Source organism: Terrapene carolina, unplaced genomic scaffold (genome assembly GCF_002925995.2).
Source record: "Terrapene carolina triunguis isolate 2854851 unplaced genomic scaffold, T_m_triunguis-2.0 Scaffold211, whole genome shotgun sequence".
NCBI classification, from domain to species: Eukaryota; Metazoa; Chordata; order Testudines; family Emydidae; genus Terrapene; species Terrapene triunguis.
In genome coordinates this window covers 24,767,233-24,793,702 of record NW_020664562.1, presented here as the reverse complement: position 1 = coordinate 24,793,702, position 26,470 = coordinate 24,767,233, and the positions used below count along the sequence as shown (strand labels likewise).

At 42.0% G+C, this 26,470-nt stretch overlaps 1 protein-coding gene across 1 annotated transcript; it reads left to right on the top strand.

The window, feature by feature from the left end:
- LOC113407416 (volume-regulated anion channel subunit LRRC8C) lies at window positions 1-26,470 on the top strand. Its single transcript, XM_026655911.1, has 3 exons — window positions 1-69; window positions 20,252-20,393; window positions 24,014-26,470. Exons 2-3 carry the CDS (start codon window positions 20,256-20,258, stop codon window positions 26,282-26,284), a joined length of 2,409 nt encoding a protein of 802 aa, XP_026511696.1. The 5' UTR covers window positions 1-69; window positions 20,252-20,255; the 3' UTR covers window positions 26,285-26,470.

The following is a 26,470-nucleotide window of genomic DNA, read 5'->3' as shown; positions in this document are numbered from 1 at the left end:
GAGTTACCATGGTAAAAGCAGCCCTGAGGAGTAGCGGTACAGCAAAGGAAAACAGAAGCAGCTTCTAGTGTAAGTGACATGTTTTCTTGTTCCCGTTCTTCTGATTTACGAAGAATTCAGATAAAAGAAGAAGTCTCAGTAGTTGAAAGATAAAATAGTCGCGATTCATATGGATTAGTTGAGTTAACCCGTTTTTGTTTATATTTGTCGGGGGGAGGGGACACAAATAACGGAAAGCTTTGAATATGCAAGCCCTGGACAGTGCTTTCCGTATATCACTTTACAGAGACACGAACAGAAATCCTGTAAACAAGAATTATTCCAGGCCTTTTTATGTACTCCAAGCTTAATCAGGAATCTATGAAAAGGGGTTTATAAGTCATGGATTTGATTAGCACTTCAGAAGGTCTGAGCTCAGACGAGTAGAATATTTTATATTAGAAATTTCAAAATGTGTATTTCTCATTCGTATTGTGAGCCTATTGTATTTCTAGCTCTTATTTGTTATATGTGAGGTTTGGTAATTAGCAGTAAGGTCCCAGCATAATGAAAAGGGATGACTGAAGAGAAAATATAGTTAAAGGCTAGAGAATACATGGCTCGAGAATACATGGCTCTGATTTTTGTCAAAAATTAAAATGACCCTGATTTCGAGATCAGTTTAAAATAGCTTTGCTAATGCTATAATGTGATGGATGTTTTTGTTCATTATAAATGAAATGTAATTTATCCAGTTAACCAAACAGAGTTGACCAAGCAAAATGAGTAGTTTATGAAAATCTGCCAAATATACTTTATAATAATTCCATTAGGAATTTTTTTTTTCAAAATTGATGATTTTTATCTCACAAACAAGTACTTGGGTTATAGACTTGTTTTGTATTCTCTTACGAAATTTACGTTAGATGTCAGAGAACATAACATTTGGAATAGCACCATTAGAAATAAATGTAAACCTTTGCTTGTATAGATCCCTTAGGTTTTTAGGATACTATGGAGTATGCTAAGAAAGAGAAAAGCTCTTTTAAAAAAATAGATACATGTGAACAGTTGGGGGTGGAAATTGCAAACAAAGCTAAGGAAAATGTGTGCTGTTCAAATGTAATAAAACTCAGTTAAAAAATCTATGTATTTTAATTTCATTTTTGGACTTAATCCGTGTAGTTAAAAGTCCAGCACTCCTCATTCCCACTTAATGGTCTGCATCTACTGAAAACGCTCTCTTTCACTTCAGTGGTGCAGGGTTGGACCTTAAAGAGGAGTGGTGGATGCTGAGCATGTCACAGAATTGGGCCCTATTATGATTTCTAAACTAATGGCAACTTGCTTATGAGTAAACATGACTGAATTGTCGTCACTGAAGCATAAAGGCCTTGTACTGAGCACCTGTGTTGTCTGAATCATTTCCTTTTCCAGTCTCACTCTGATTTTGTTAAAAAGTTTGCTGAAGTTTTTGCTTTGTTCTCCTTCAATATCTGAGTGTTTAAAGGCAGCCACTGGAGCTCATATGCAGTTTTAGATTTTATGGTATTATTTACTTTTGTCCTGTGAATTGGTTTCAAATCTAAACTTTTGGTTCCCAACCCTAAAAATCTAATTACTCTGTACATACAGTATTTGTGACCAGTGCATCCTGGTTCCCAATAGAGGCAATCAGAAGAATCCTTCTGAGTTTCATCACAAAGGTACTTAGTTGGGTGCTCAGCACTTTCTGGAAATCAGGCCCCTTTAGTGTGCATCAAGCTGGGCTCCCAAAAATGGAGGCATCCAAAATCCCTCATCACTTTTTAAAATGTATGCCCATATTAGTGGATATATTTTTGTAGTAAATGTGTGTGTTGGGTGGAGACATGAGAAAGTTAAACAAAACTCAGGTGGCTGGATGGTCAATAGGTAGCATTATACTGTCTTGTGATCACGTGGTCCAGAAAGTGTCAGGACTGCTGGAGATGCAGAACCTTGCCTTTCTTTGAGCAGTGTTGTGCAGTGACCTTAGAAAAACACTGCTTTACTTCAGAGGCAGCGAAACTTGGCCTTCCTGAACTGGAAGAAATATGCTTCCCAACCAAACACCTCTGAATGTGAAGGGAAATGAAAGAGGTAATTCGTCAGAACAACTCACAATAGTGTGAGCTGTGTTACTGTATTTAATTCTAGAGCTGGTCTGGAGAGGGTTTCTTTCTTTCTTTCTTTCTTTCTCTCTGCTAAAAAGTTTGATGAACCTGATTTTTTTTCATTCAAAATTATTATTTTTTTTTTTTACCTTTTTTGGGTTTCTTAGAAAACCTGAAAACCAAACATTTTTCACTTTCTGAAATCTGAAAAATGTTTGGTTTTCAGGTTTTCTAAGAAACCCCCAAAATTTTCAATGGAAAGAGATTTTTTTTCATGAAAATCTCAGTGTAGTTGAGGAACCATTTTCCACCACAAAAAGATTCCATGGAAACTTTTCAATCAGCATTTAACTCCACACATTTGATGCACTGAAAGCTTCTCTCTGCAGTTCATCCTTAACCTCTCTGTCTTGAGATCTTGTGACATAACACTATTTGGGAACTCGTGGCACAGCGAATGGGGACCTCTGAATACCGTTGATGCTGTGGATTTATCAGGTCTTTTTCTCCCCTAAAAATGACAAGATATGAGGCTTGCTTGCATCACTCTTTTGGGCTCTGAGTGTGCAGTGTGTACCTGCTGTACCTTCAGACATAGTTCCATTAGTGGGATCATTCACTCCCAGGGCAGGCCAGGCACTGTTACCAGTGTTGTTCTCTGCCAAAGGAAGCTTCTTTAAACTTAAACTTGTCCAGTAGAGTATCAGAGGGGTAGCCGTGTTAGTCTGAATCTGTAAAAAGCAACAGAGGGTCCTGTGGCACCTTTAAGACTAACAGAAGTATTGGAGCATAAGCTTTCGTGGGTGAATGCCCACTTCATCAGACGCAAGTAATGGAAATTTCCAGAGGCAGGTATAAATCAGTATGGAGATAACGAGGTTAGTTCAATCAGGGAGGGTGAGATGCTCTGCTAGCAGTTGAGGTGTGAACACCAAGGGAGGAGAAACTGCTTCTGTAGTTGGATAGCCATTCACAGTCTTTGTTTAATCCTGATCTGATGGTGTCAAATTTGCAAATGAACTGGAGCTCAGCAGTTTCTCTTTGGAGTCTGGTCCTGAAGTTATTTTGCTGTAAGATGGCTACCTTTACATCTGCTATTGTGTGGCCAGGGAGGTTGAAGTGTTGTCCTACAGGTTTTTGTATATTGCCATTCCTGATATCTGACTTGTGTCCATTTATCCTCTTGCGTAGTGACTGTCCAGTTTGGCCAATGTACATAGCAGAGGGGCATTGCTGGCACATGATGGCATATATAACATTGGTGGACGTGCAGGTGAATGAGCCGGTGATGTTGTAGCTGATCTGGTTAGGTCCTGTGATGGTGTTGCTGGTGTAGATATGTGGGCAGAGTTGGCATCGAGGTTTGTTGCATGGGTTGGTTCCTGAGTTAGTTGTTATGGTGCGGTGCGTGGTTGCTGGTGAGAATATGCTTAAGGTTGGCGGGTTGTCTGTGGGCGAGGATTGGCCTGCCTCCCAAGGTCTGTGAAAGTGAGGGATCATTGTCCAGGATGGGTTGTAGATCACTGATGATGCGTTGGAGAGGTTTAAGCTGAGGACTGTAGGTGATGGCCAGTGGAGTTCTGTTGGTTTCTTTTTTGGGCCTGTCTTGTAGCAGGAGGCTTCTGGGTACACGTCTGGCTCTGTTGATTTGTTTCTTTATTTCCTTGGGTGGGTATCGTAGTTTTGAGAATGCTTGGTGAAGATCTTGTAGGTGTTGGTCTCTGTCTGAGGGGTTGGAGCAGATGCGGTTGTACCTCAGCGCTTGGCTGTAGACGATGGATCGTGTGGTGGTCAGCCTCTTTGATGATAATGTCAGGGTGGTTTCTGAGGCTGTGGATGGCATTGTGTTCTGCATGACTTAGGTTATGGGGCAAGCGATGTTGTTTTTCCACAATTTCTGCCTGTGCACGTCGGCGGAAGCATTCTATGTATAGGTCCAGACTGTCATTTCGACCCTCAGGAGGAGTCCATGTGGAGTTCTTCTTCCTGTGTTGTTGGTGGGAGGGTATCTGTGTATCAGTGCGCTGTTCAGTGTTATCTTGAAAGTATTCTTTGAGTCGGAGGCGGCGAAAGTAGGCTTCCAGATCACCGCAGAACTGTATCATGTTCGTAGGGGTGCTGGGGCAAAAAGAGAGTCCCCGAGATAGGACAGACTCTTCTGCTGGGTTGAGTGTGTAGCTGGATAAATTGACGATATTGCTGGGTGAGTTAGGGGTACCCCTGTTGTGGCCCCATGTGGCAGGTAGGATTTTAGACAGCTTACGGTCCTTTTTCCTTAGTAGAGAGCTGAAGTGTGTAATGTAGATCTCCTGTCTTATTTTAGTAAAGTCCATTTGTGTGGAGGGTTGGTTATTTATGAAAGTCTCCAGGTTGGAGAGCTCTTTCTTGATGTTTTTCTGTTTGCTGTATAGGATGCTGATCAGGTGGTTCCTCAGTTTCTTTGATAGTGTGTGGCATAATCTCTCACTGTGGTCTGTGCAGTATGTAGATAGCAATGGATTTTTTACCTTCAGTCCATTTGGTATGATATCCATCCATTTGCATTTGGAAAGGAAGATGATATCTCTCTGTATTTGTGCAAGATTCTTCATGAGGTTGATAGATTTCCATTCCATATGGCTAAATGCAGTGCCTTGCATGGTGTCAAGTATCAGAGGGGTAGCCGTGTTAGTCTGAGTCTGTAAAAAGCAACAGAGGGTCCTGTGGCACCTTTAAGACTAACAGAAGTATTGGAGCATAAGCTTTCGTGGGTGAAAGTAGACCAGTAGACACTCTCTTTGGCTTTTCTCTACTATATTCTTATATAAAAGTGCCAAACCACATCCTCAAACTAGGCGTTCCTCTGCCTATCTCGCCTGAGGGGCCTGCTCTGGGAGGCATTCTCCGAGCAAGCCTAACCTCACACAAAATGGCTTGTGAAGGAGTAGGTGGTAATTAAATTTGCAGTGGAGCTGAGGGACTGAACCTGGGTCTCTCACCTCCCAGGTGAGTGCCCTAATCACAGGGTTGTAGAGTCATTCTCACACTCTCTTTGGCTCTGTACATATTTAATTATTTATACACAGTAGAACAACTTAAACAGGGGACACTGAGAGTGCTCTCCCCCAGAATATCCCAGGGCCCAATGGTTAGGGTTCTCTTCTGGTGGGGGAGACCTAAGTTCAGATCCCTTCGCCACATCAGGTAGAGGAGGGGACTTGAACCTGGGTCTCCCACATCTCATTGGGCTAAAAGTTATAAGGGAGGACACCAGCACCTCCTCCTCTGTTTCTTGCAAACCACAGCTTAGATGGCTAACTCCGGGAGAGGGTGCACAGCTGAAAATCCCAGGCACAGATAGGCACCTAAATCCAGCCCAGATTTGGAGCGTGGGCACTTAAGCTACATCTGTCTCCTTGGCATTTCCTCTGGTTAGCTGAGGTGGCTCCCCTACTTAGTGTGTTGGTTTTTGTGAATCCTAATCTTAAATGCCTATCTCTCTCCCCGTGCATTCTATAGTGAGCCTGTATGCCTACATTGGGGTTGTGGATTCCACTGGTGGCAAGTCACCTAAAAGTTAGGCATTGCAATGCCTAAGGGCTCGTCTACACTACAAAGTTAGGTCGGCTTAACTACATCACTCAGAGCTGTGAAAAATTTTATTCCCTGTGCAATATAATTAAGCTGACCTAAGCCCCAACGTAGAAATTACTAGGTCAACCGAAGAATTCTACCATGAACCTAGTTACCACCTCTTGGGGAGGTAGATTTACTACAGCAATGGAAGAAACCCTTCTATCACTGTAAAGTGACTATGCCCCACTGTAGCGTTTCCATGTAGACATACCCCAAGTCCCTTTGGAGATCTAGCATCTGATCTGGACTGACCACTTGCATGCTGCTGAACATAACTGCTAAATGCAGCAAACCAAGAGTCAAGTGCTGCCCCATGTATCATACCAGGTATGTCACACTGGAGTGCCCATGTTTCATGTTGAAATGCAATAACAAAAAAGTAGATATTGAACTGTAAGAAATGTAACTTCTGTTTCTCACCTGAAGAGAGACAGTTGTTAGGCAAGTCCTCTAACTGGTCAATCAATCTTGATGACTTTTTGGTGAATTGCACCCTCCTCTTGCATTGTGCCATAGAACTGCTGATAAATACTTTTCATGCACACTTGAAAATAGAACAGAGGAAATACATTTTAAACGCCTTTTTGTGAAACCTACTAGACCTGCTGTATCATGATCAGAATTCCAGACAACTAAAGCTTTTATCTTGCAAAATTTAGGCTTGACTACTTTCTGTGTTTTGTCATATAACAAGACTTTTTGGTTAAGAAAACTCTAATCTGCCCTCAGAAGGGCATGGCTGGACACTGAGGCCAAGTCTACACTATGGGGATTATAGTGGAATAACTTTGATGGCATAGCTACGTGGGTATAACTCCGTAATGTAAATACAGCCCACAGCAATGGAAGGAGCTTTTCCGTCACTGTAGGAGCACCATGCCCCCGAGCTACAGTGGGGGCTGGGTGGATATTTCACATTTTGAGCACTGAAGCTATGTCGACCTAAATTGTAAGCGTAGACCAGGCCCGATGAGCTGAAACAGTCCTATAAAGAGTTCAGACTCAGATCTATTTTTCTGGATCCTTCAAACTTTTGAGCTTTATGACCTGTAAGAATCCACTTAATGTTAGTAGTTATCAATATACAGTGGCTGTTAACATTTCTTTTTCTATTAATTCAGAACAGGATTTTGAAATAAGGAGATTATCTGGACCGAGTGCCTAAAAAAAAAAAAAGCATTCCTACATTTTTTTTTTAAAATGTGTGTTGACCAGGGGTGGCCTACCTGTGGCTCTGGAGCCACGTGCGGCTCTTCAGAAGTTAATATGCGGCTCCTTGTATAGGCACCGACCCCACCCTGTTCCCTGAGCCTGCAATGTCCTCGCTCCTCCCCCTCCTTCCCCACCTCCCAGCCTCCTGCATGCCAGGAAACAGCTGATCGGGAGGTGCGGGGAGGGTGGGAGAGGCGCCGATCAGTGGGATTGTGCCCGTGGGCCGGAGGCGGTGGGGAGAGCTGATGGGGAGCTGCTGACGTATTACTGTGGCTCTTTGGCAATGTACATTGGTAAACTCTGGCTCCTTCTGAGGCTCAGGTTGGCCACCCCTGGTGTAGACTATATCAGTTTTAAAAATTTGAAAGTTGTATAAACTAGCCTTTCCTATTGCCCAGTCAGAAATGATACCCTTAGTATAAAATGGGCTATGCTTCTATTATTGATCTGTCTTACAAATGTGGTCTTTAGTGGGAAGCTTTTTACACTAAGGAGAAAAACGTGTGATATACATTTCGGGCTGAAAATATCTGTATGTTTATCCAGGTGTATTGGGATTAATGTTTTATAAGAATACTGCAAACTTTAAAAAGTCCCCTTGTACCACATGCAAGGGATAGAAGAAAAGATCCTTTATATGAAAAGGGCATAAATCATGAAAGCAGACACTTCTTTAATTTTCTTTGGCTCCACTACAGTGTGGTCTTTAACATTTCAGATGATAGAACTGCTTGAGACTCAGAATGGATCTCTTTAGATATTTTATGTTTCCTGACCTGGTCATGGTTGATTTTAATTTTTAATTACATCAGTGAAATTTGTTTATGCACCTTCAGATTTATGGATAATGAATATATGTATTAAGCTATGGCCCCTGCATATTTCTAATCAATTATTTGCACTGTTTTTTACAATGTTTGTATCCTCTAAAATTGAGGATTATTCCTATGTGTATGCTATCTGAATATGTTAAATAAGGATTCTGAAGAACCTGGCAAAACTTTTGCTTCTCTGAATCAGTCTGTCAAATTTTAGGATGTCTTAAAATATCACTTTTTGAATAATTTCTTCTTACTCAATGTTTGAGTTTGATCTAATTGTTTTTTTTTATCATGTAAAGAGCATTTTGCTGCTCTGTGAGCAGAGTTCTAAGCTTGAAAGATATGTTAACCCTGTTAAGATAAGAGTGTTATTCCCAAAGCTGCAAAATGCTGTATATGCCCTTTGAAGCACTCTCTTTTGGGACAGAAAAATTGGGGACTTTACTATTTCTCTAAATATGTTTAAGTAACCTTTCCTCAGTCCTGCATAACTTGTGCACACACAATTCTCATTGACCTCAGTGAGGTTTTGAGGTGCATGATCCAGCCCTACGTTTGTGTTTCCGTAATCCAATAAAGTTGAGAGAGCAGTTGAGCATGCAAATGTGTTTATGCTACTCATATGAAAAGGTATTATGGCTTTTATGTATTAAAAAAACCAACAAGAATATTTTTTGGGGCTACTAACTCAGCAGCAATAGATACACTTGCGTGTAGGCTGAAATTGCTGCTACATACATGTTAAAACACAGCATATAAATCAAAGAGAAACTGATTTTATCTGTTGAGTCTTGAAGTTAGTTCTCTGAGTTTCTTCTGCAGCAGTTGATGATGTCACAAACACTTAAAATAGAACAAGAAACATTTCTTGCACTTCCTCCTCTGTATTTGGTATGTGTCGTGTCTATAATTGTTTTCCAACATCTGCACATAGTGCCATGTGTCTGCAGAATGACACAGGCCATGATTTTCAAAAGTGACTAGTGAATGTGGGTTCCTAGCTGGAGAGACCTGAGGTGAAATCCTGGCTCCACTGAAGTCGATAGCTAAACTCTCAATGATTTCAGTAGAGCTACGATTTTGAGGTGAGTGTTCAGCACGTCCTGAAAATCTGCCACTCTTTAAAGTGTCTCAAGTGCCACAAAATCACTAGTCGCATATAAAAGTTTTGGCCCCAGCCCCAGTCCTTGCCCTGGGGATCCTAGAAACTGGGTAAACAGAATCTTAGAACTCGGGGTTTTACTGGAAAGTGATGGAGAATCTTTTTAAATGCTGTGTGTGTAGAAATGTGCTGAATTATAGCCATGGAGACAAAAGTCCTGTTTCTGCACTGGACAGGCATAGTCCAGGGAACAGTGTATAAGCCTCATCCTGCAGCCCTTATCTAAGGAAAACTCCCGTTAAAGTCAATGATGAACATTGCCCACGTAAAGATGGTAGGATCAGGCCCCATTTTTTGTCTGAACCCTGACCTGCAGGGTTATGGTGAGAGAATAATCCATTCTACAGAACAATTCAATGTTGTCCCTCCACAGAAGGCCAACTAGTACTAATTATGATGTGGAGGATTTTTGTTCTTTGTGGTATCAAATGAGCTTGATTTCACAAAGCCATCAGAGAACAATTTTCAGTCACTACCAGCTCAGACTCGATTCTTTCCAGAGAACTAGAGAAAATAATATATAGTACTGTTCATCCACACATCCTGTCACACTTTACAAAGGTAGTAAGCCTCATCATGCACATTTTACAGATGGGGAAACTGAGAGATAGAGAGATGAAGTGGCTTGCCTGAGATCATGCAATGAGCCAGTGACAGAGCTGGGGCTCGGACTCCTGACTCTTCTCCATTGTCTCACTCATTAGGCCACATTTGTTGATCAGCCCCATCCACCAAGAAAATGAATTTTAAATATTTTGTTTTAAAATGTTTCTTGAATACAGTAAACATATAGACCTAAAAATGACTGCTTTGAGGACATAAATCAGAGGTGGGCAAACTATAGCCCATAGGCCACATCCGGCCCACGGGGCTGTCCTGCCTGGCCCTTAGCTGGCTCTGGCCGGGTGGCATGGCTGCGAGCTCCTGCTGCTTTGAGCGGCATGGTAAGGGGGCGGGGAGTGGGGGGGTTGGATAAGGGGCAGGAGGTCCCCAGGGGCAGCCAGGGGACAGGGAGCAGGGGGTGGTTGGATGGGGTGGAGGTGGGGAGGGGGCGGTCAGGGAGCGGGGGGAGGGGTTGGATAGGCATGGGAGTCCTGGGGGGCCTGTCGGGGGCGGGGGTGTGGATAGGGTCAGGGCAGTCAGGGGACAGAGAGCAGGAGAGGTTGGATAGGGGGTGGAGTCTCGGGGGGGTGGTTAGGGGCGGGGGTCCCGGGAGGGGGCGGTTAGGGGACAAGGAGCAGGGGGGGTTGGATGGGTCAGAGGTTCTGGGGTGGGCGGATGAGAGGATGGGGCCAGGCTGTTTGGGGAGGCACAGCCTTCCATACCCGGCCCTCCATACAATTTCGCAACCCCGATGTGGCCCTCAAGCCAAAAAGTTTGCCCACCCCTGACATAAATGGATCTTTAAAAATGTATTTTTACAATCTTTCCAGTTCTTTAAAATTGAGTTTATTACTGAGCAGTAGCAACACTTGTTTGTATTCCTTGCTCCCAAATATTGATGTTTTTCACTGTGAAATTCTTAGTTATGATCAACAGAACTAAGTGTAGCTCACCAAAAAAAGAAGAGCTGGCAAAAAGTGCAAGAGCTTTACAAATGATCTGTATTCATTGTAGTTTTTCCAGTTCACAGAAAATAGTTGTGACTTCAAAGCTTAACGGGAGGATGATTCGTTCTGAGATGTATTGTTCCCTTCAAATGCCTAAAAGATAGGAAAAAGTTAGTAGTAGGAGTTTTATTTATTTACGCATGTTATTTGTGTGTTACAAGAGGACCAACCAGAGACCCCAGTCAGGATTAGGTACCCACTGTGCTGGACACTACTCAAACATATAGTAAAATGATTGCCAAAATAGAAAGACAAGTCAGCCAAGACCTTCTTATATATTTTACTTACACACACACACACACTAGTAAAAGAACATTGTTAAGATGATAAAGTCAAGCACTCAAACGTTAGGAAATGCCAGAATTAAGGTTGCCTGTGCATCCTTAATTCATCCCTTTTGTGCATATGAATAATGATAGAGTTATCAATTATGTGATCATGTACTATTTTTAGCTTTCCCAGCCAGTTCCAGTCTCCTGCCTCCAACTCCCAGTTTCTTTCCCCCAGTCCCAGGCTCATCAGACTCCTTGTCCCAATTTATTCCTTTCCCTCCCCCGGTCTGTCCTTTGTCCCCTCTACATTCAAATCAGATGGTGTCCTCCAAAATGCCGACTGGGTGCCAGCAGGAGCTGGGGTTCATTGAGAGCACAGGAGAGACAGTTACAGTGCCCAGCCTGGAGTAGCTGGGAGCACCAATTACAGAGAAATTCCTTCTGAGCCCCTATAGCTTGGGGTTGGAGCATACTCAGTAACTCTGCAGCAATGGCACATGTGCACTGTCCAGTCACACACAGGCGCTGTGAGGGGATGGAGCATGTTCAGTCACTCTGTGGGCATGGTGTATTCACAGTCTGGTCAGCACTAGAAGCAATGAGAGGCTCAAGCATGCTCAGTGAAGGTGGAATCTTCAGTTATTTCTAGCTACTAAATCAAAGAAGTCTCCACTGAGCATGTTTGAACTGCAATTTTTCAAAGGCTTATAACTTGGCCAAATTTGGCAGATTTTTGCATGGAAGCAAAAGGTTCATCCCTGACACAAACACCAGGTCCTACCAAATTTCAAGTCCCTGCTTCAAAGCCTTTCAAAGAAAAAGTCTCAAGAATTTTTTAATATGGGCAAAATGTATTTTTCCCCAACCTTGTTCTCAGAAACAGTGGAACCATATTGGCTACGTTTTTCTTCTAAAAAAAACAGCAACTATTTCAGACTGAGGCAGACACCCCGCATGCAAAATTTCAGGCCAAACAGTTCAGCAAAGTTATGACAAACTGAAACAAGGTCTTAAAATGGGAAGTGTTGGACAACCTCAATAAATGGTAGCGCCAGCCCTGCTTATTCTGCTACAGTTCAGTCTAGGAAAACTTGGTTGTAATCAATGAGGCTCCACATGGGTGCAGTGATTTTTGCCTAACCCAGCACCCCAGACACACCCATGCGGATCTGGCTGCAGAACTGTGGCCATAATTTAGTCTTATCTGCTCTAGCTGGCCAAAGAGCTGAATCCTGTAGTCTGTGCAGACAAAAACAAAAAAATTATTGGGAAGATTTAGCTGCTCAGAACTGCAGAATTGGGCCCTCTGTCGTTAAACAGTTTAGCTTGTTTCCTTAACATGGTGCCTTGCCCAAGGCCAAAGACATTACAGTACCCCTTGACAGTTGCACTAAAATATTACTCAGAGTAACAAATGTTTATGATCTGTGACAAAGTGCTCCAACTTCAGGAGTGTGCAGTGTAATGTTTTATGTGAAGTAATACTCGGTGTAACCAGCACTCATCCAATACAAGGAACATAAATGCTTACAGACTCCGTCAGCGCCCAGCTACCAGGCCACAGGTTCATTGCTGCTCATAATTACCACAGCCTGTATGTTAAATATGCATTGCTCTCTGCTTTTTTTTAATGAAGATTAATGTTCCATAATTTGTGTATGGGAACCAGGCCAGAGACCTACTTGCAGCAGTTTTCCGAAAAGACACTTCATAATTCATACTAACACAAACAGTATATTTAAGCCAGCAAAGAGAACTACTTTTGCCTGGCCCAGCACTTTCTGCCATCAGTGGATCTCCTGGTTTGAAATAGCGTGAAGTCCCCCATGGTTACCATCTGTCCCAAAATCACAGAATAGTCTTGACGCACAAACCTTCCCCTCCCAGCTCTGCTGCTGTTCTGCCCTCAGCTGGAGCCAGCCTGACTCTATGCCCCTGTAAGTCAATGGAAAAAATTCCCACTGACTTCAGAGGAGCGGGATCAAGTCCATAGCCTTGTGACACACCCTCAAGAGGTGATGGGATTGATTCTCTATCCTATACTGATGCAGTGTCATGACCGTGAAATGTATTGCCAGCTAATGAATAATTTTATATCTCCTAGCTGGTTATTTTAAGAAATCCCACACCTTTCAAGCCTCCAAGGTGTACTTAGTTAATTATACCTGCAACCCTGTCTTCCTGTTACCATCATCTTCATCTTCCCTCTTCTCCTCCTCCATTGTGTTCTTCACTCCCTGTTGCATCAGTGAGCTCCTGGGGGCAGGGACTGTCTTATTAAATGTTTGCATCCAGCACAATGAGGCCCTGACTGTAACACACACACAATAAATAATGATTGCCTCCCTGTGTTGTAACACAATTGATTATCTTGTTCCACATGAAGAATAAAAATAGACAAGGGCTCAACCTGTAGTGAAAAACTCTGCAGTTTGGCAGACCCATTACTCTTGGAGTGGCAAATCTTGTTCCCCTGTGGGTGGTCATGTAAAAAACAAAAATCAGTGGAGCTGCCATTTTATACTTTATGTAGCGGACAAGCTGTAGTGAAGTTGGATATGGGGACCCAGTCTTGGGGCATTGTTCAGCGAGGATATGGGGATAGTGTGGAAGGTGGCTGGGACAGATGGGGCCTACCAGAGGGTCAACAAATGATACCAACCCCCTGATTGAAGTCTCCCATTTAGGGGGCGCAGAGCAGTCGGTAGCCTCTGCCACATCCTGGAACTGCAGTTATTCTCCCAGAGGGGTTGATCCACCTGCTGGTACAGGGAAGGGGAACTCCATCCTTCCATCTCCTGCATGTCATCTGTGCACAACACATTTGTTTGGCTTTAAAGAACCTGGGAAAAGCAACTCTATACAAGCAGCCATCTTGGTGTCAACTTTTTGTTATTTTTGGGTGTTCCATGAAGAAAATATGCTAAGTGGCCATACAGACATCTACAAAGACATGCTCCCTATCCCAAAGAGCTTGCAATAGATAAAATAAAGGGACACTATCCAGTTCATTCTTTATATTTAATTGAATCTACTTTTCCAATCATAGCGCCTACTTAAATTGCATCTAGAAAGCAGAGACAGGTAAGTTAAACATGCACAGCAGTTTCATTTGACCAACCCCCTTGTGCACTTAAAGGTTAGTATTTATCGACTACATAGAATGAAGTATGTTACTCAAAAGGAATCTTTAAAAATGACCACAGTAGCCTGTTGTTAGACCCGAAGGCTATACTCGCACTATTATTGGCTGTAACTTTTTAATTCAGGACTGTATTTTAGATGCATTTGTGTGTGTTGTTTTTAATTATAAAGTATTTTTCAAGACACTTGACAAAGACACACTGGAGAAAAAATATAGTAAAGCTCTTATAAACTACTAAACTACCTCTCTGTCATGGGCCTGAGGATATCAGCCCCACAAGGGGATAGTCGGTGAATGGAAAACCCTGCTCTGCTATCATCACCCCTCCCCAGCTGCACCCTGCAGGTATTCCTGTGAGCTGTCAGTGGTTCAGGAATTGAATTATTTAATTTCCTTCATATCCTGAAATGCACGTCATCTGGATCTCCTGATCTATAAAATATATTCACATTTCTCTTCAGCCGCATTGGCAAGAACCTTCATTACATCCTAACTGTCTATACCACTTTTCTTTATTTAATTTGATGAAGGCCAATTGCAAACAGGCAGATTAGTGCAATGGCGCAGCCATTTTAGAATCATCATTTGATTTAATTTCTCTCATTTATTAATGAGACTAATTTGTCTCCAATTCCCTTCTTCCCCACCCTCATCTATTTATTCTCCTTAACTCCTTTAGGTTGCATTAACTCAGTCTGCTTTTTGCTGCTCTCATCTGCTCCTGAAAGCATTAACTGACTCTGTGGGCCAAGTTCTCAGCTGATGTAAATGTGTGAAGCTCCACTGAAGTCAAAGTTGCTGTGCCCATTTATACCAGCTGAGAATGTGGCCCTCAGTGCTCTTGTTTGCTTCTTCCCCACATCTCCATTTCCAGCACATGCCTGTTTGTTTGTTTGTCTTCATATTCCTTCAGAAGACCACATTGGCCCCTTCTTTTCCATGTGCTATTCTTTTGCTGTGGAATTTCAGGGTTCCCCAAAATTCTTCTGCACGCCTGTATTTTCACATCTCCTCTCATTGCCCCATATTCACGGAATCAATTTTCAATTTCCTTTATTTTCCATTGTTTGAAATACCTCCCTAGAAATGTTAAAAATATATTTCCCTATTGACCCCCTCCCACCAGTTTTCCATGTGGCAAACCCTAAATTTTATTTTGAATTGTTTACAAGCTAGTACAGCTTGTTTTGTGGTGTTTATCCTTCCTTGTTTGTATACCACCATTGGCTGGTTCTCAGAACAGAGTTTAACTTGGGCTTCTTCTCTTAATTGTCTGCAGTAGCAGAATGCCAGATAGTCTAGCTCATACCTCCCTTTCTTTTTTAAGTTTCTGGAGAGCAAGGTGGGGTAGGGGAAGCAAGAGAGAAAAGAGAACGAGAGTGATGATTTTAATTAAGAAAATTAAGAGTATTTAGAATTCAGAGATTCTCCAACCAGATTATAATGACATTTAATACAGGTCAAAGCTTATGCCTAAACTATTGGGTATTGTGCCTGTAAATAGTAACTGGATGCAACTGAATTGAAGTCAGTGGAGCAGTACCAATTTACACCAGCTGAAATTCTAACCCACAATGTTTAAATTCATCTTTAATATTGCAATTCCTTTTAATAATAACATAAGAGAAACTCCAGTAGTTAATGTGTTGATCTTTGTCCTAATGTGGCATTGGTTTTAATCTCTGTTTTGACTTGTTTAAAATAGTCAGCAGAATATAGATGGAATCTGAACCTTTTCCGTTTGCAAAGTCCTTGTCGCATCGGATTGGAAATGGATCTATGAATAAAATACTGTTTGAATGTAACACTTCTTTAGGGTCAGAGTCCTTGTGCAGCCTGGAGGAGTTCTTTAGCAATTCTTTGAAGAAGATAAACACGCAGTCTGTTTTTCTGAAGCTTTGGAATCCTCTGGTTATGGAATTCCAAGGAGTCTGCATGGTAACAGGGCTAGAAGCGTAATGTGTAAAAGCAAGCTACTGTTGTAAAAGGAGTGGTAGTTATATGTATCCACTTTTCGTGCAATCATTCAATCCAGCAGCGTTGTAAAATACAGAATACAGATACCTTCCTTTGAATTTCTTATAGGCCTCTGCTGTGACTTCTAGTACCACAAAGGTAGCCTGCCATTAGAGGGAGAAATGATTGAGTTTCTTGAGAGAATGATAGAAAATGTCTCAAATATTCCATACCTTTGTGACCAGTCTCCATCTTGCAAATATCCATGTTTGCAAAATATTGCAAAAGAAGGGTCAAGCGTAGAAAGTCCCCCCTCTATGGACAAAGGACACACAATTCAATTCCTGTTCCTTGTATTCATTGTATACTGTCATTAGTTCATTCACATCCACCATTGGGACCATATATTGAGTAAAGAATACTGAACAGTGCCTTAAATAGCATTCTGATATAGTTGTCACAACAAAACTAAACACTAGATTGACTCACCCCGACAAGTTTTTTTAATAGTCATTTTTTTCCAGTTCATCTCAATACTTTTCTGAGTGCTTTTCTTCCCTGGTGAGGTTCTGTAGTCTGAAAGAATGGTTACTAATTTTCAGGTGCTGTAGATCTTGACTTAAAAAGATCAGTTGGTCTGTTTCTATTTTTAAAGTAACCAATCTATAAACTTTCTACTGTGCAACAATAATGGGGCTAAGTATTATCTAGAGCTGGTTCGGACAAAAAATTCCATTCTGTGGGAAATTCTAACATTCCAAATTTTTGTTCCAAATCAGAACAAAAAGCCAAAATTTTGATGTTTCCCATGGAATGCTTCAATATGATGTTTTCTGACAGAAAAACATTGCATCTGAAAATTTTCAGGCTGTTCTAGTATTGTCACTTAGGTATACTCAGATCATCCTTCTCCACAGATGGACCTGCGAGAGACTTTCCTCATGGAAGTTCTCCCTCATCGTCTGTGGACTACCAACTAGACAGTGATGTGGTCATGTGCTCTTGAACAGTTCTGACATTCCATATGACATTCCATATGCTCATTATCCAGTATACTGGAGGAGAAGGGAAGGAGATCCGAGGAGCATTTCCTTGTGGTGGCGTAGACTATATGTCTTCATCTAAATTCCTCATCAATTACCTACCTATAAAGTAATCAAACACAGTTATGATAAAACAAAACTACTTACAAATACATAGCAAAACCAGAATTCAGATTTCATAGATTCATAGATTCTAGGACTGGAAGGGACCTCGAGAGGTCATTGAGTCCAGTCCCCTGCCCGCATGGCAGGACCAAATACTGTCTAGACCATCCCTGATAGACATTTATCTAACCTACTCTTAAATATCTCCAGAGATGGAGATTCCACAACCTCCCTAGGCAATTTATTCCAGTGTTTAACCACCCTGACAGTTAGGAACTTTTTCCTAATGTCCAACCTAAACCTCCCTTGCTGCAGTTTAAGCCCATTGCTTCTTGTTCTATCCTCAGAGGCTAAGGTGAACAAGTTTTCTCCCTCCTCCTTATGACACCCTTTTAGATACCTGAAAACTGCTATCATGTCCCCTCTCAGTCTTCTCTTTTCCAAACTAAACAAACCCAATTCTTTCAGCCTTCCTTCATAGGTCATGTTCTCAAGACCTTTAATCATTCTTGTTGCTCTTCTCTGGACCCTTTCCAATTTCTCCACATCTTTCTTGAAATGCGGTGCCCAGAACTGGACACAATACTCCAGCTGAGGCCTAACCAGAGCAGAGTAGAGCGGAAGAATGACTTCTCGTGTCTTGCTCACAACACACCTGTTAATACATCCCAGAATCATGTTTGCTTTTTTTGCAACAGCATCACACTGTTGACTCATATTTAGCTTGTGGTCCACTATAACCCCTAGATCCCTTTCTGCCGTACTCCTTCCTAGACAGTCTCTTCCCATTCTGTATGTGTGAAACTGATTTTTTCTTCCTAAGTGGAGCACTTTGCATTTGTCTTTGTTAAACTTCATCCTGTTTAACTCAGACCATTTCTCCAATTTGTCCAGATCATTTTGAATTATGACCCTGTCCTCCAAAGCAGTTGCAATCCCTCCCAGTTTGGTATCATCCGCAAACTTAATAATCGTACTTTCTATACCAATATCTAAGTCGTTAATGAAGATATTGAACAGAGCCGGTCCTAAAACAGACCCCTGCGGAACCCCACTTGTTATGCCTTTCCAGCAGGATTGGGAACCATTAATAACAACTCTCTGAGTACGGTTATCCAGCCAGTTATGCACCCACCTTATAGTAGCCCCATCTAAATTGTATTTGCCTAGTTTGTCGATAAGAATATCATGCGAGACCGTATCAAATGCCTTACTAAAGTCTAGGTATACCACATCCACAGCTTCTCCCTTATCCACAAGACTCGTTATCCTATCGAAGAAAGCTATCAGATTGGTTTGACATGATTTGTTCTTTACAAATCCATGCTGGCTGTTCCCTATCACCTTACCACCTTCCAAGTGTTTGCAGATGATTTCCTTAATTACTTGCTCCATTATCTTCCCTGGCACAGAAGTTAAACTAACTGGTCTGTAGTTTCCTGGGTTGTTTTTATTTCCCTTTTTATAGATGGGCACTATATTTGCCCTTTTCCAGTCTTCTGGAATCTCTCCCGTCTCCCATGATTTTCCAAAGATAATAGCTAGAGGCTCAGATACCTCCTCTATTAGCTCCTTGAGTATTCTAGGATGCATTTCATCAGGCCCTGGTGACTTGCAGGCATCTAACTTTTCTAAGTGATTTTTAACTTGTTCTTTTTTTATTTTATCTGCTAAACCTACCCCCTTCCCATTAGCATTCAGTAGGTTAGGCATTCCTTCAGACTTTTCGGTGACTTTATCTGGGCTTCCCACTGACTTCAGTGCAGAATGATTTTCCATCCCATCTACTCCTACACTCAGTGCACTTCTTGCTGTGTGTTGCCAACTCTCATGACATTAGGCGCTTTTCTTAAAGCTTTCCTTCTGGAGTCATAAGATTGTGTGAGAATCTCAATTTTGGTTTACAAAAAAATTTCTACCCCTCATAGTTGTGGAGAAAAGCTTGAAAATATGAAACCCTACAGGATCTGATGCCAGAAGACACAACACCTCCCCTCCCCCAAAACAAAAAACACCCCACAAAATAATCAACCCCCCCCCCAAGTTGTTATCAGAACAAAACAAAAAATGATTTCAAAGCCAGTCTCATGATCTGCAGGATTTTTGAATGTTTGGAGCTGGCGGTACTTCTGTTGTCAGCAAAATGCCAGCTTCCAATGCCTGAGCTGACAGCCATGTAAATAGCAAAGCTTCATCAGGGATCACTAAATGGCATCTAATAGATTAAAATTGTATTTATATATTCTTTAAAGAATGTATCTGTCTATGAGTGTTTGATAGAAAAATAACAATTTTAAAATAAAATCTGATGGAATAGCATTCCAAAATTATTTAGATTTGTGCTGGAAATAAAGAAAAGGAAGGAAGGAGTCTTCCTAGCAATGGCCATTAAATAGTACAAATTCTGGTACTCAGTTTATGTCATGCTTTAGCTCTTGCTCAAGAGTCTTTCCTCTGTGTGACACTTATGGGCACTCTGATGCTGTCAGGTAAAGGATACCTAAAGTACAGTGCTCCACTGCTAAGTGCTGGTCATATAATTTAAAGGGATGGATTTTTCCACTGTTTTCTAAAAGAAAAAAAAGTGAAGAGAAGGTTTGTCCTATTAGTCACTCACACCAGCTCTTCCTCTTTTGAAGAAACACTTTTCCCTGGTTTCTCTGCTGAGTTTTTGTGAGATAAGCACACAGAGATATCAGAAGGGGTTCTCCTGGCTGGAGTGTCATAAAGAGAGCTGTATACCATCACCATTACTGCAACAAACCAGGCATCAGTGCAGATCTATGGATACGGACACTGCCTCATAAATATCTCTGATTTTTAATATGGTTTTGTGAAGTAATGCTTCAGTTGTAGTGGTTTCATTAACAGTGTATGAAGTCTGAAGGATTTATGAAGACAATATGTTAATGTAACTCATGCTTAGAGTGCCTTCTATCCAAGGATCTCCAAACACATTATGGCTATGAATGAATAATCCAGCAACACCCTTGTGAGGTGACGATTATGCCCATTTTTAGATCCAAGGAACTGGGAGGGCAGGATGTGAAGCACAGAATGCCTAATGATTGTAGAAGGTCAAAATAGCATTCCCCCCACCCCCCAGTGAGTCAAATATCTTTTTCCATGAGTCATATCGAATGGAGGAGGATAGCATGAAATGACTAAACACCAGCCTTGCTTGACTGTCTTTCAGAAACATGATTCCTGTTACCGAATTTCGTCAGTTCTCTGAACAGCAGCCGGCATTCAGAGTACTGAAGCCATGGTGGGATGTGTTTACGGACTATCTCTCAGTAGCCATGCTGATGATTGGTGTATTTGGATGTACATTACAGGTAAATTAAACAAAGTATAACTTAAAAGCATGTTGTTGGGGTGTTCAAAAAATGCCAGACAGAGCCTTCTTTAGAAAAACATTGTCAAGTTTTGTTTTTGCTGTATTCAAAATCTGCTGGCCCAGATGAGTAATTTGTTTGAACAGATGAATAAAATATTAAGACCCAGACCCTTAGCTGCTGAAAATCAGAAGTCAGTGGAACTATGTTGGTTTGCACCAGCTGAGGAATTGGCCCATTTGTTTTTTAATGATCCTCAGTCATGGCAAAGGAGCGTGAGGAGATTTTGTGCCTTTTTTTCATAACAATTTTTCAAAGCAAACCTGACCGTAGAGTTAAATTCTTGTTTTTCACTCTTTAAACTTTCTTAAGGGCTTAAAAATATATTTTTGTCTTTTTTCATTTGGCAAACATCAATTTTATTTTTTCCCCTGTGTTTTGAATAGAGCTGAAATGAATATGCTTATTTTATTCATAACCACCCATAATTAATAACTGTGCCTCCTACATGCCAAAACATTTTGAGGATGCTTGGTACATAAACAATTGATGTTAACTGCTGGGTTAGTTAAATGTTGCTACAGAGCCAAAATCTGACAAGGAGCAGAAAGCTCCTTTTGTGGGCTCCACAAAAATAGCTGTTATTTAAAAAAATATATATAGCTATTTAGTCATGAATATTTTTTGTTTTTACATCTGTAAATTTGAAGGACCTTTCCAACAGGTTTGAGAGTAGATCAGAGTTTAGACCCATAAACATTAACTGTCCCTTTTAATAAAAAAAAGTGGAGGGGGGCACCTAAATTGTGATTTTTTGTGTATGAGGCAGTGCACAGTTGTGCAGACCCAGGAACTACCTATCAGATCATGATCTAACTCCCAGTTTTCCTCATTCCAGTTAGGACTTACCCAGTGATGAGCTGCCAAAATCTTAACAACCGGTTCCCTCCTCACCCCACAAGGGGGTCGTGGCCTGCCCCCGCCTCCCGGGACTCCTGCCCCATCCAACCCCCCGCGTTCCTTGATGCCCCCCCGGGACCCCTGCCCCATCCAACCACCCCTTTTCCCTTTCCCCTGACCACCCCTGGAACTCCTGCCCCTGACTGCCTCCCACCGCCCCATCCAACCCCCCCTCCTTCCTGACTGCTCCCCCAGGACCCTTGCCCCCATTCAACCCCCCTGTTCCCCGCCCTCTGACTGCCCCGACCCCTATCCACCCCCCCACCCCAACCACCCCCCCAAACTCCCCTGCCCTCTATCCACCCCCCCGCCCCCCGCTCCCTGCCCCCTTACCGCGCTGCCTGGAGGTGGCTGGCGGCGCTACAGCGGTGCCGCTCTGCTGAAGCCAGGCCACACCGCCGCCACGCAGCGCCTGGAGCACCGGGTCAGGCCGAGCTCGCTGCCCCCCGCTTCCTGTGAATCAGCTGTTCATGCTCTGGCCCAGGGAGGCGGAGCGGAGGTGAGCTGGGGCGGGGAGCGGTTCCCCTGAGCGCCCCCCCCAGCTCACCTCTGCTCCGCCTCCCTGGGCCTGAGCGCGAAGCTGCCGCACCGCTTCTCCGCCCTCCTAGGCTTCCCACGCGAACAGCTGATTCGCAGGAAGTGGGGGGGAGGGGGAGAAGCGGGGCAGAGCGTTCAGGGGAGGAGGCGGAGGTGGAGCGGAAGTGAGCTCGAGCACCCACCAAATTTTTCCCGTGGGTGCTCAAGGTGCCACTTTTGGATAATGTGCTCAGGGGGAGCGGCGCTCCCCCTGCTCCCCCCTTAGCTATGCTCCTGGGTCACTTCAACTTACCGGCTGTTAAATTTAGAAGCCCTTTTAGAACCGGTTGTCCCACGCATGACAACCGGTTCTAAAAGGGCTTCTAAATTTAACAGCCGGTTCCCGTAAACCGGTGCGAACCGGCTCCAGCTCACCACTGGACTTACCCTATGCTCGGCTTATACCTGGTGCAGTATACCTCCCACAGCCTTTGCTCTGCCCCTCTATGCAGAGACTAAATACTTGGCAGAGGCTGCTTCTCCTCTGCATAAACCCATAGAGCATGCCACAATCAGGCCCTATGTTCCTGTCACTGATATGAAATAAGCCTCATCATTTCCTGTTTAACCCCTATGCCGTTTCTTACCGATTCACATTTTCTTAGCAGGATTTTGATCCAGCTGACGCTGCTGGATCCAATAATACCTCTTAACGTGGAACTCACATTCTCTAGGAAGTGAAGTTAAAGGGACAAATTCTCTGCTGTCATAAACTGGCAGACTTCAGTGGAGCTCTGCTCATTGACACCAGCAGGGAATTTTCTCCAGAATTTCAATGATAAATGTCCCAAATTGTGCAGGATATAAGTTATAGGTTTGTTTGTATTATATTTTTTAAATATCTTCTGCTGTGTACAGAAGATATGTGCGTATGTGATATGTGTTCAAAAATTCCACTTCACGAGGGCACTTTTTGGGCCAGCAGCCAAGTGTTTGTTGACATGAACAAAGCATAGTTTGTTACTTGCATACTTAACTGCTTGACTGAATAAACCACAAGGGAAATGGTGTGTGAAAACAATTCAAATGACACAGACAAATATTTACATTCCTGTTTATTACAATTGTGTAAATCCAATTTCAAGATAATGGGCCAGATCCTCAACTGATGTTGATTGGGGTAACTCTGTTGACTTCACTGGAGCTTTATACCAGTTTATACGAGTTGAGGATCTGGCTCAGTGTATCTAAAGGAGCTTTCTAAGCCTGGTCTACACTACCACAGTAAGTTGACCAAGTTATGTGAATAACATAATTGAAGTCAACATAGCTTAGGTCAACTTACCACAGTCTCTACACCGTGCTGTGTAGATGGGAAGATCATAGAATCATAGGATATCAGGGTTGGAAGGGACCTCAGGAGGTCATCTAGTCCAACCCCCTGCTCAAACCAGGACCAATTCCCAACTAAATCATCCCAGCCAGGGCTTTGTCAAGCCGGGATGCTTTCCTGCCAACTTATCTTACTCTTCTCGGGGAGATGGAGTACACAAATTGATTGGAGAGCACTCTCCCATTGATTTAGCACGTCTTCACCAGACGTGCTAAATCGACACCCATTGCATTGATTGCAGCAGCGCCAATCTACTGGTAAGTGTAGACATGGCCTAAGTTTCAGCAGTTACCATGCTGGAGATAGTTAAAAAATAATGGTGGGGTTCAGTCCTGCTAGGTGGCATGCTTCCTCAGCTCCTGCTGAAGCCAATGGGAAGTGTGGGCACTCAGGCAGAATAAGCCCCTGTGTGTATATGTGGTGGGTTTAAATCTGATTGGTTAGTGCTGAATTCATGCAATGATCATGAAGTCAAAGACAGAGCTACTCTTTCATAGGTTTGTTTACATGTGGAAGATTTTTATAAGTATGGAAACGACTAAATAGGTCAGACAATCTAGTTTTTAGCATATATATTAATCGCGTGATTAGCACATAACAAATAACAATAATGGATTTAACCACTGAACTAATACTCAGCATAGAGTATGTCAAGGAGAAATTACATTTAGCTGATGCTATTATCCAAACCGTGATGACATTAGGCATCATCTCTACATAATTTGAAAGTGTATCTTTCGGTGTGTTTCAGGTTATGCAAGACAAGATAATATGCCTTCCAAAAAGAATACAGCCTTCACAGAACCACGCTCACATTCCTAATGTGTCTAATGCAGTCCCAAATACAACCCCACTTCCTCCACCCAAACCATCCACTACTCCTGCCACTGTTGAAATGAAAGGACTAAAGACTGATTTAGACCTTCAGCAGTATAGCTTTATAAACCAAATGTGCTATGAACGTGCCCTGCATTGGTATGCAAAGTACTTCCCTTACCTTGTCCTTATACATACTCTGATCTTCATGCTATGTAGTAACTTCTGGTTCAAATTCCCTGGATCAAGCTCAAAAATTGAACACTTCATTTCCATACTGGGGAAATGTTTTGATTCTCCCTGGACAACAAGGGCATTATCTGAAGTGTCTGGGGAAGACTCAGAAGAGAAGGACAACAGGAAGAACAACATAAGCAGGTCAAATACTATCCAACCTAGCACAGAAGGCACTTTGGTCAAGACTCAGTCTTTAAAATCGATACCTGAAAAGTTTGTTGTAGATAAAGGGACAGCAGGGGCACTGGATAAAAAAGAAGGAGAACAGGCAAAAGCATTGTTTGAAAAGGTGAAGAAATTCCGACTGCATGTTGAAGAAAGTGATCTGCTCTATGCTATGTATGTTCGTCAGACTGTACTTAAAGTTATTAAATTCCTTATCATTATTGCTTACAATAGTGCACTAGTTTCAGAAGTTCAATTTACAGTAGACTGTAATGTTGACATTCAGGACATGACAGGATATAAGAATTTTTCCTGTAATCATACCATGGCACATCTATTCTCTAAACTTTCCTTCTGCTACCTGTGCTTTGTAAGCATCTATGGACTAACATGCCTTTACACTTTATATTGGTTGTTCTATCGTTCACTAAAGGAATATTCTTTTGAATATGTTCGGCAAGAGACTGGAATTGATGATATCCCAGATGTTAAGAATGACTTTGCTTTTATGCTTCACATGATAGATCAATATGACCCTCTTTATTCAAAGAGATTTGCAGTGTTCCTGTCTGAAGTCAGTGAAAACAAGCTGAAACAGCTGAACTTAAACAATGAATGGACTGCGGATAAATTGAGACAGAGGCTACAAACAAATGCATATAACCGGCTAGAACTGCAGCTCTTCATGCTTTCTGGACTTCCAGACACTGTTTTTGAAATTACAGAGCTGCAGTCTTTAAAACTTGAAATAATTAATAATGTTATGATACCAGCAACCATTGCACAGTTGGATAATCTCCAAGAGCTCTCTTTGTACCAGTGTTCTGTGAAGATCCACAGTGCTGCCTTGGCTTTTCTGAAGGAAAATCTGAAGATCTTGAGCGTCAAGTTTGATGACATCAGAGAGCTTCCACATTGGATGTATGGGCTCAGAAATTTAGAAGAGCTCTACTTAATTGGTTCTCTCAGTCATGATATTTCCAAAAACATTACTCTTGAGTCTTTTCGGGAACTTAAAAGCCTTAAAATTCTCTACATTAAAAGCAATGTATCCAAAATCCCACAATCTGCAGTTGATGTTTCAAGTCATCTTCAAAAAATGTGTATCCATAACGATGGCACCAAATTAGTGATGCTCAATAACCTGAAGAAAATGGTTAACTTGACAGAGTTGGAGCTGGTTCACTGTGATTTGGAGCGCATACCTCATGCAGTTTTTAGCCTTCTCAGTCTCCAGGAATTGGATTTAAAGGAAAACAACCTCAAATCAATAGAAGAAATAGTTAGTTTTCAATATCTGAGAAAACTTACAATCCTAAAACTGTGGTACAACAGTATAACATATATCCCAGAGCATATAAAGAAACTCACTAGCCTAGAGCGTCTTTCCTTTAGTCACAACAAAATAGAGGTTCTTCCATCCCACCTATTCCTATGCAACAAAATCAGATACTTAGACTTGTCTTACAATGATATACGATTTATTCCACCGGAAATAGGAGTGCTGCAAAGTTTACAGTATTTTTCCATCACTTGTAACAAAGTGGAGAGTGTGCCAGATGAATTATACTTTTGCAAAAAACTTAAGACTCTCAAGATCGGGAAAAATAACTTGTCAGTCCTTTCACCTAAAATTGGTAATTTAGTATTCCTCTCCTATTTGGATATTAAAGGCAATCACTTTGAAATTCTCCCGCCTGAACTTGGTGAGTGTAGGGCTTTGAAGCGGACTGGCTTGGTTGTAGAAGACACTTTGTTTGAAACTTTGCCTTCTGATGTTAGAGAGCAGATGAAAGCTGAATAATTAACTTCCTTTTACTCAGTTTTACAGAAAGATGCTTCTACCAAATACACTATATAAATAATTTGATAGTCTGAGTATGCCTTTATTGATGTGTTTATTTTATTTTTTCTTTTGTCCTTTTAACACAAAACTATCTGTACAAACAAATGTGGAGTAAGGAATATATATATATTTTTAAATAAAAAT